Below are 10068 nucleotides of genomic sequence, written 5' to 3'. Positions count from 1 at the left end.
CTTGATTAAATAAATGCTTTGTTTATAATGAGGAGGGTGTTTTAAGATCAAGGCAAATTTGATTTGTCATGATCCCTTTAATTCTCTTTTTTATGGTCTGCAAAAAAGTAAGGTCATACGACATTGGAACAGCAGCAAGGTGAGTAAATATTGACTTTACTTTTAGTCGAGCTATCCTTTTAAGCCATAATGTAAGGTTGTGTTATATAATGAAGTGTGTTTGATGGACATGACACACACACACACATTTCTGCAGAATATCTTTGATAAACTTTATTCTCATTTCAATATAATTTCTTAACAGGTTAATCTCATTTCTCCTGTTCTCTCAATCATCACAAAGTACATGAATCTCATGGCATCAGCGTTCCCGCTCTCTACTAAAGTAAAGTTGCTATAAATCCGAGTTTGAAAGCTCAGAGTCCAATCTTCCTCTTCACTGAAGACTAGAGACTACTCTTTTATTTTAAAAGACCGATCAAACCTTCTCCTCGGACTGAAAGAGAAGCGTGCAGCGGATGAGCTGCGTTACGATTTGTTGTTGTTACAAACGTCTGGCGCTGTCCGAGGCTTGAGTTTGAGCTTGATGGGGTCTTTGGGAGCCAGAAAACCATTGAGGCCGAGCTCCAGAGGAACCTGTGAAGAGCAAGAGAAAGTCAGTATGAGCGAACCAACGAATGAACATGCGTCCTCCTGCTACCAGAGTCTGCTCACCTGTGTCTCCTCGCACACGGAGATGTCGAACCTCTGCAGGATCTCCACGATGGCCAGCTTCATGGTCACCTGAGCAAATCGCATCCCGATGCAGTTCCTGGGGCCGAGGCCGAAGGGCATGTACATGTAGGGGTCAATCGACTCCTTGTTTCCTTTAGTGAACCTGTTCATAAGGCAGGAAAAGGTCATGTTGGCTTGAAGTATTAATACAGACAGTTACTAAAGAACAAACACACAGGTTTAAAACTCTTCATTGTTTTTGTGTCAGAAGTGAAAGCTTGAATGTAGTTAGCTATGCTGTGTTCCTAGTGCAACAGTGCCGCTTTTTCAGCAGCCTTGGTTCCGGACATATTTTTTCCATAGGGATTTTACAGATATTTTCTATCCACAAACCAAGCCAACCAGCTAGGTTACATACGGTTGTATTCTTCAAAAAGCTTACGCTGTATGTCCTACACCTTCCCTATTCTACTTGCGGAAAAAATTGAACTGGTGCTGCTTTCGTTCCGTAAGTAGAATAGGGAAGGCGTAGGACATACAGCATAAGCTTCTTGAAGAAATGCGGTTTTGGAAGGAGATATTTTGTGTTTATAAAGCATATACAGTTGTATTTTTTTCGAAAATGGCCGATGGTTTCTCTAGATAAGACTCTTATTCCTCGTCTGGTATCGTTTAAAGCTCTTTGAAGCTGCACTGAAACTGTAATTTTGACCTTCAACCATCTGGAGGCCAGTGAAGTCCTCTATAAGGAGAATAATCCTGGAATGTTTTCATCAAAAACCTTAATTTGTTTTCCACTGAAGAAAGAAAGACATGAACATCTTGGATGACATGGGGGTGAGTAAATTATCAGGAATTTTAAATTTGAAAGTGGACTAATCCTTTAACTGTAGCTCATGATGAGTGAAACAGGAGAAACCCGTCCTGACCTCTCCGGTTTGAAGCTCTCGGGTTCGCTCCAGTAATCCGGGTCTCTGTGGAGGGCGAAGGTTGGGATCATGACGACCATGTCTTTAGGGATGATGAGGCCGTTGATTTCCACCGTTTTCTTGCAGACCCGCTCGAGTCGAGCTGCGACGGGGTACAGCCGGAGGGACTCGCTCAGTGCGGCATCCAGATAGTCCATGTTCATGACGGCTTCGTAGTCCACCGGGGCCTTCAACACACAATCACTGGTTAAAGTCTCCAACTCCTCACACTGATCCCAACGAGTATTTCAATGGAGTTCTACCTTATCAGGAAAGGTCTCGTCGATCTCCTCCTGCAGTTTCTTCATGGTCTCTGGGTTGGTTGCGAGATTGTAGAAGAAGAACATCAGAGTGCTGCTGCTGGTCTCGTAACCGGCAAAGATGAAGATCATGGCCTGCGATAAGATCTCGTGGTCGCTCAGACCTGCACAGGACACGGTTTAAGGTATGTGTCTTCAAACATGGTAGAAAGCTCTTTTTATGGTTAAACATCTGAGATGCTTCACCTTTCTCTGTGTGATCCATGCCCTCCTGAGTTGTCCCTGCCGTCTGAGAATCGACCATCAGCTGCAGGAAGTCAACTCTCTTCTGCAGGAATTGAGAACAATGGCTATTCTCAAAGACATCATGACTACATAGATGTTCATGTTTAGTGTTTGTTGTACCTTCTTGTGGTCCTTGGCCACTCTTTCAGACTTGATCTTCTGTAACGCAGCGTAGAAGAAATCGGTCACAGATGTCGGGAAAAAGGCAAAATCCATTTTTTCCATGACGGGGACGATGAAAGGAAATAAAGCTACAGAAGAAATTGTAAAAGGTCTTAACAGGGAAGGTTTTCTCAAAGTTATGAACAATCGTTCTTCTGGTAAGATTAATGGAATGTTCATTCAAAGTTATCTGTAGTTCTGTAGAGACTTTGTTTTTCTACGTTAACTTCTGAAGTAGTTGAGTCCTTACCACTGATCAGGAACACAGGGTTCAGGAAGTCAAACTTCAGCATTTTCTTAATGTTGGTCACAAATGGATCTTTGGGGTTGTTGAGAGAGTCGATGTCCACGCTGAACGCCGTGCTGGTCACCACATCCATACTGTACGCGCCGAAGAACCTGAACACATGCAGGTAAGGTATTATCTGATAAACATACAGCCTATATAATCTATATTTAATGAATGTTTTCTCTGTCCAGGAGGTTATTAAAGGTGATTGTTGAGGAATTTGAGCACCTTTGCTCTGGTAATTATAGTGATATTATTGCAGCTCCGTTCTTATCTCTTCAGATAACAAGAAGCTGTTTGTGATATTATGTAATATGTCTCACTCTTTAATATCCACGCTTTCTCCTCGTGTTGCTGACTTCCCCAGATTCTGAACTAGAATTTTAGAGTGTGTCTTCATGATGCCAAACATCTAGAGTGAGAAACAGCAGTAGATCTTCATCACTCACAGGTAATGTTTGATATTTATTATGAAGAGAATCAAACACACACATCCTCCTCAGCATGAATGATCCTGCAGTTCAGTTCAGTCATTCATCTCAAACTGTGTTTGTTTGTTTGTACAGCCTTTATATAACGCTTCAGATAAGTGTTGTAATAACTACTGCTGTAACACTTGTTAGCGTGAGAATGATCCAGATAGACTCACGGACCTCCTTTAACCTCCCGCTGGTGAAGGAGGGCGAGAGGACACTGCGGATTCTCCTCCAGTCGTCGTCTTCAACGATGGACACGGCGTCGTATAGCGGCCCGTTCAGACGAAAGTTCTGCCAGATCAGAGGACAAAAGTGGACAGAGTGAAGATAGAATGACAACACAAGCACAGACTCTGACACATATTTTACAGAGATAAAAGATGGGAGGAAAAATTATATTTAAAACTATTGAATATTCGCTCACTTTTGTGTTCCGCAAGAAACTTTGTGTTCTGTTGTAAAAGTATTGTTTTCCGCTGAGAAACTTTGCATTCACTCTCAAATCTTTTGTTTACATAGAAACTTTGCATTCTTTAACAAATCCTTTGTTCCCCTAAGAAACTTTGCATTCGCTCGCAAATCTTTTGTTCACTGAGAAATTTTGCCTACACTCGCAAATCTTTTGCGTTCCCTGAGAAATTTTGCATTTGCTGCCAAATCTTTTGCGATCGCTGAGAAATATTGTCTACACTCGCAAATCTTTTGTTCGCTGAGAAATTTTGCCCACGCTCGCAAATCTTTTGCGTTCACTGAGAAATTTTGCCCACGCTCGCAAATCTTTTGCGTTCGCTGAGAAATTTTGCCTACACTCGCAAATCTTTTGCGTTCCCTGAGAAATTTTGCATTTGCTGCCAAATCTTTTGCGTTTGCTGAGAAATTTTGTCTACTCTCGCAAATCTTTTGCGTTTGCTGAGAAATTTTGCCTACTCTCGCAAATCTTTTGCGTTTGCTGAGAAATTTTGCCTACGCTCGCAAATCTTTTGTTCGCTGAGAAATTTTGCCCACGCTCGCAAATCTTTTGCGTTCGCTGAGAAATTTTGCCCACGCTCGCAAATCTTTTGCGTTCGCTGAGAAATTTTGCCCACACTCGCAAATCTTTTGCGTTCCCTGAGAAATTTTGCATTTGCTGCCAAATCTTTTGCGTTCGCTGAGAAATTTTGCATTTGCTGCCAAATCTTTTGCGTTCCCTGAGAAACTTTGCCTACACTCGCAAATCTTTTGCGTTCGCTGAGAAATTCTGCCTACACTCGCAAATCTTTTGCGTTCCCTGAGAAACTTTGCCTACACTCGCAAATCTTTTGCGTTCGCTGAGAAATTCTGCCTACACTCGCAAATCTTTTGCGTTCGCTGAGAAATTCTGCCTACACTCGCAAATCTTTTGCGTTCGCTGAGAAATTCTGCCTACACTCGCAAATCTTTTGCATTCCCTGAGAAACTTTGCCTACACTCGCAAATCTTTTGCGTTCGCTGATAAATTCTGCCCACACTCGCAAATCTTTTGCGTTCCCTGAGAAACTTTGCCTACACTCGCAAATCTTTTGCGTTCGCTGATAAATTCTGCCTACACTCGCAAATCTTTTGCATTCGCTGAGAAATTTTGCCAACGCTCGCAAATCTTTTGCGTTCCCTGAGAAACTTTGCCTACACTCGCAAATCTTTTGCGTTCGCTGATAAATTCTGCCTACACTCGCAAATCTTTTGCGTTCCCTGAGAAACTTTGCCTACACTCGCAAATCTTTTGCGTTCGCTGATAAATTTTGCCAACGCTCGCAAATCTTTTGCATTCGCTGAGAAATTTTGCATTTGCTGCCAAATCTTTTGCGTTCGCTGAGAAATTCTGCCTACACTCGCAAATCTTTTGCGTTCGCTGAGAAATTCTGCCTACACTCGCAAATCTTTTGCGTTCGCTGAGAAATTCTGCCTACACTCGCAAATCTTTTGCATTCCCTGAGAAACTTTGCCTACACTCGCAAATCTTTTGCGTTCGCTGATAAATTCTGCCCACACTCGCAAATCTTTTGCGTTCCCTGAGAAACTTTGCCTACACTCGCAAATCTTTTGCGTTCGCTGATAAATTCTGCCTACACTCGCAAATCTTTTGCATTCGCTGAGAAATTTTGCCAACGCTCGCAAATCTTTTGCGTTCCCTGAGAAACTTTGCCTACACTCGCAAATCTTTTGCGTTCGCTGATAAATTCTGCCTACACTCGCAAATCTTTTGCGTTCCCTGAGAAACTTTGCCTACACTCGCAAATCTTTTGCGTTCGCTGATAAATTTTGCCAACGCTCGCAAATCTTTTGCATTCGCTGAGAAATTTTGCCTACACTCGCAAATCTTTTGCGTTCCCTGAGAAACTTTGCCTACACTCGCAAATCTTTTGCGTTCGCTGATAAATTCTGCCTACACTCGCAAATCTTTTGCGTTCCCCGAGAAACTTTGCCAACGCTCGCAAATCTTTTGCGTTCGCTGAGAAATTTTGCATTTGCTGCCAAATCTTTTGCGTTCGCTGAGAAACTTTTTGCGTTCGCTTGCAAAACTTTTGTGTTCCCAGAGAAACTTTGCGTTAACTCACAAATCTTTTCCATTTCCCCAAGAAACTGTACATTTGGTAGCATAACTTTTATGTTCCCCGGAAAAACTTTGTGTTCGCTCGCAAAATTTTTAGTTCACTTGCAAATCTTTTGCATTCTCAGAGAAACCTAGGGTTAGTGTTCACATGCAAATCTTTTTTTTTTCTTTTTTCCTTACACCTCATATTATTTTCAATACATATGTTTTTGAGGGAATGCAAAAGCATTGAGATATTATTTTTCCTCCCATCTCCTCCCATCTTTTTGATCAACACCATGTCCTTTAAGGGCTCCGTAGTATTATTTCATTTCAGAATGAGGATGGTGATTTTACCCTTCTGTTGGTGAAGAGGGAGTAACATTCTTTAATCAGGACGGTTTTGATGATGGATTGATCCATGATGCACAGAACAGGCTGCCTCGCATCGTAGATACTGTGAGAAACGCAAACAATTCAGAAAAAAATTACATTCCGAAGAATCATTCAGTTCTTTATAACTGTACGATTGATTCGCTTTTATTATCATTATGACCGTCATCCTCAGCTCTTCGTTACAGATCTTACTGATGTTGAACCTTCAAACATGTTTGTCATTTCATCTTAAACTGAGTCATTTCTGTTTCAGATGTTCTGAAATGATTCTTTCAGACGATTCATTGAGATTGATCAGTGAAGTCTCACTCACCCCCAGACTCGTCCATACTTCTTGAAACAATCCATATCGAAATTATGAAAGCCCTGAAACCACAGCGACAGAGGAGTTCACATTTAGACACGTTCAGAAGAGTCAAAACAAAAACACTGAGAGAGGAACTTCGCTCTCAAATCTTTTGCGTTCCTTTAGTGTATATTGTCATCTGTGTGTCTGATGGCTTATCTGACTGAGAACCAGTAGATCATCAAGATCCAGATGTGACCAATGGTCAGTTAAACACAATATCAGACTCATGCTGTATTTGCTTTCTAATAAACTCACCTCTTTATATCTCAGCATCGTTCCGAAGAACGGAAGGGGTTTGGGACCCGGTATTCCCAACTTCTTGAAGTGACTGAGAGGCCAGTATCCATATCTGGAAGTGACAAAACCATTTGAACAAAACCATCCCAGCTAACAAAAACATGTTCTGTGAAGTTTTTCATAACGTTCCCATTAAGTTATGATAATGTTATTTCTGAATGTTCTTTAAACGTTGAAAACATCTACTTTTTTAAATGTTTTAGAAACTTTTCTTGGTAATGAAATGGCCCTGCATCTCTTCTTATGAGTTAAACGAGTTACTAATTGACTCATTTTTATTCAGATTCTAGAACTAGAACAAATTATTGAGTTTAGTAGAGTGTCACGAGTCACTTACATAAACAGAAGCGCCACAAACAGCATGAGCAGAGCCCATGTTTCAGCTGAGAAGAACAGACTGTAGCTCATGGTTTCTGATCCCAGGACGCTCAGACTACAAACACACACGCTGAGGAGCAGAGCTTTATTCAGCTCTTGGATTACACATTAACCAATGCAGAGCACGCAAACACGAAGAGCCGGAGCGTGTTCAACCTCTGCGCACACTGACAAACACGCCCACGGCGTCACGGCTCACCTCTGGCCAGACTATTCATCAAACAACTTTTTGCTCCAAGCTCCAAAAGTTTGTGTTTTTAACTCTCTTGTTGTTTTGTGTTTCTTTCGCTCAGACATCACAGGTTCTGATTGTTGTTTTCGCTTCTCAGAGCTGAATAAATCCCAGAGAAAAGAGAAATTACATGATCTCCTGGAATAATGTTTTGCTCTGGGCAGCACTGAGACTGAATGAAGAGCAAATGTTTCTCAGATGTGTCACGTCTGCACTGACTCTTTCTCTTTAGTCTCAGATAGCTAAATGAAACTAAAGCAAGCAGAGCAAAATCTGATCAGTGTTCTGTATTCACAGAGCTGAAGTTGATGATTCTTCTGTTTGGTTCTAGATCCAGATGTTCTAGAGTCTGTTCAGTCAGTGTGAATCTGAGGAAGTCCTACTAGGATAAAATGTTTATTTCAACTCTTTAACCTGATGTTTGCCATGTGCATGTGTTTTCAGGCTGGTTGAGTCTTATTAGTTCAAGGTAGCATGTGTTTTAATAATACTGGTGACCGCCTCTTATTTTATGGCTCGTCTTTCCTGGAAAATCATCATATTTCAGCTTCTGTTCTGGTTCTGGTGACAAAAATATGTCCTAAGAACGTTTTATTAACATTCCCTTTAAGTTATGAAAGCGTTACTTCTGAATGTTCCCTGAACATTCAAAATCTCCAGTTTTTAAAATGTTTTAAAAATGTTTTTCTTGGTTATATGAACTTTAAGGGTATATTCCTTTTCATCATTCTTCACACATTATGGGAACGTTACTCCTGAATGTTCTCTGAATGTTCTGAAACTAGTAACATTTAAAAAACGTTAGATGAATAAAAAAACGTTCCATTAACGATGAACAAATAATGTTTTTGTGCTAACTTTTTGAGAGCATTATTAAAGACCACAAGCAAAAAGCATCCAAAAGCATCGCAAGCTTAAGTTGATCGTAGAACAATTGCCACCAATGGTCTTTATGATCAACTTAGGTTTACCATGATGTTGAGAAACGCAGTCCAGATAACTTTGAACAAACGTTCTGTTAACGGAAGAACATTTGTTCGTAACTTTGAGAGAACCTTGCCAGACATTCTGAGAAAGTCTAATTAGTTCACTTATTAGTGCATGTGTTTTAATGATACTGGTGACTGCCTCTCATTTTATGAGTCGTCTTTCCTGGAAAATCATCATATTTCAGCTTCTATCGGTCAGTCGCTGAAGTTATGGTACTTTACACATGACATCATCGCCTTGTGATTACTGTGTAGGAGGAGTAGCTCGATAAGATCAGCATGTGTACATTAATTACAATCATGACATCTGGTTTTTCACAATAAACTGCACATAATTGTGCAACAGGTGCACTGACACAATCTCTGTGTTTCCCATTCAATCCGGGAACAAAGGAAGAGGAGGACTGATGCGGATTGTGATTTACAGGTCTCATGTTGCGCTGTTGTCACGCTACGTGTTTATGAGCACACATTCGTTCCTGAGGCAGGTCTGGGCATGTTCTCCTGGGAATTTGGGAAGCAGGTCACAGCTATGAAACCTGTTAGACGTTACAGGACAAGTCATTCCTGCACCAGCTGCAATCCGAGCAAAATAATGGCTGTTTTCAAACAGGTTTCCCAGATACTTTCTGATCTGCTGTTGCTCGGCAAACAAAAAGTCTTGATAAAGTCGCCAATAAAGGTACATTAAGTATGTTAAAATACACACTGAACTACTTGCTTTTTTTTGGGTACTTAAATGTCTAAATATATTCAGTTTGTGCACATAATGATCAGTGAATCTGTGAACAATAAAAAAAACACTAATATTTTATACTGCTCAACAGATTATTAGTTATTAATGAAAGCAATTTAAATCATATTGATATATTTGCTGTTATATAAAGTGAACGCTATCAAGGTGTTATGTTGTTTTTTTATTATTATAATGGGATATTCCATGAATGGTGGCAATGCTTATCTTAGGGACACTAATGTCTGATAAGATAAGAGGCCAATTGCTTGACTTTTACACAGCAGATGAATGAGATATGACTGGTGTGCGAGATACATTCCACAAGTCAGCACGTAAGCTTCAGACTTCAGGTGGAAGATAGAGGGAGACAGGCGGATTGGGATTCGAACCTGCGGTCACTTCAAAGCATCACAGCGTAACCCTATATAAACCAGTCAAAGGGAATATGAGTTCACTGCAGTTTTGCTCTCAGCAAGAGCAACAAGATCACAGTTATCTGCATCATGTGTGATGTTTATGATTGGTCATAATCATCGTTCATAGGGCAGCAACCTCTTCTTTACTAGTTTATGTGGGCCAGAGTGTGCTGTTCTCATAAAGCTGGCTTGATGTTTGATATTGCACATTTAGAGACCGTCTCTAAAGGGACAAGTGACATTGGTAGACACGTTTCTAACTTGAATAGCATTTGAAGGGAATGACTCATAGTCACACACAACCAACTGTAAAGAGTTCATCTAAGTGTCAGGTATGATGCATACCTTTAAGATGTTTTGATATATAACCCTAGAATGCATGAACCAAAAAAACCTTTACCAATGCATACACTCTAAAAAATCTTGGGTTACTTTTTCTAACCAAGTCCTGGGTTGAGACTTTTGGGTTATTTTTCCAGTATTTTGGTCGTTTTTGTGTTGCACAGCTCTTGGGTCAGACGTAACAACCCAGCGTTTGGGTCGTTTTTGTGTTACCCAGCTCCTGGGTCAGAC

General features: G+C 40.7%; 1 protein-coding gene across 2 annotated transcripts; it reads right to left on the bottom strand.

Annotated features, from left to right (window-relative positions):
• Positions 1-251: 251 nt before the first annotated feature.
• On the bottom strand, positions 252-7249 carry LOC125271550 (cytochrome P450 3A30). 2 transcript variants are annotated; one of them, XM_048195597.1, is made up of 13 exons: positions 7082-7249; positions 6703-6796; positions 6412-6464; positions 6060-6159; positions 3332-3445; positions 3002-3090; positions 2640-2788; positions 2348-2478; positions 2189-2267; positions 1946-2106; positions 1644-1870; positions 715-877; positions 252-636 (listed from the first exon to the last, which is right to left on the bottom strand). In XM_048195597.1, the coding sequence occupies exons 1-13, from the start codon at positions 7150-7152 to the stop codon at positions 529-531; spliced, it is 1539 nt and encodes a 512-aa protein (XP_048051554.1). In that variant the 5' UTR covers positions 7153-7249; the 3' UTR covers positions 252-528. The 2 variants fall into 2 exon arrangements, with proteins under 2 accessions (XP_048051554.1, XP_048051553.1); XM_048195596.1 differs by having other exon boundaries at positions 2189-2270; positions 7082-7247.
• Positions 7250-10068: the final 2819 nt, after the last annotated feature.

The sequence above is a fragment of the Megalobrama amblycephala genome, linkage group LG7 (assembly GCF_018812025.1).
Source record: "Megalobrama amblycephala isolate DHTTF-2021 linkage group LG7, ASM1881202v1, whole genome shotgun sequence".
In the NCBI taxonomy this organism is placed as follows: Eukaryota; Metazoa; Chordata; class Actinopteri; order Cypriniformes; family Xenocyprididae; genus Megalobrama; species Megalobrama amblycephala.
This window is presented reverse-complemented; position numbering and strand designations above follow the sequence as displayed.

Excerpts from the sequence above, each read along its gene's own strand:
- LOC125271550 (XM_048195596.1), bottom strand. The coding sequence starts at position 7,152 with ATGAGCTACAGTCTGTTCTTCTCAGCTGAAACATGGGCTCTGCTCATG. Across the intron at positions 2,107-2,188 it reads CATGGATCACACAGAGAAAG|GTCTGAGCGACCACGAGATC; the intron begins GTGAAGCATCTC and ends TGTCCTGTGCAG. Across the intron at positions 637-714 it reads CCGTGTGCGAGGAGACACAG|GTTCCTCTGGAGCTCGGCCT; the intron begins GTGAGCAGACTC and ends TGCTCTTCACAG.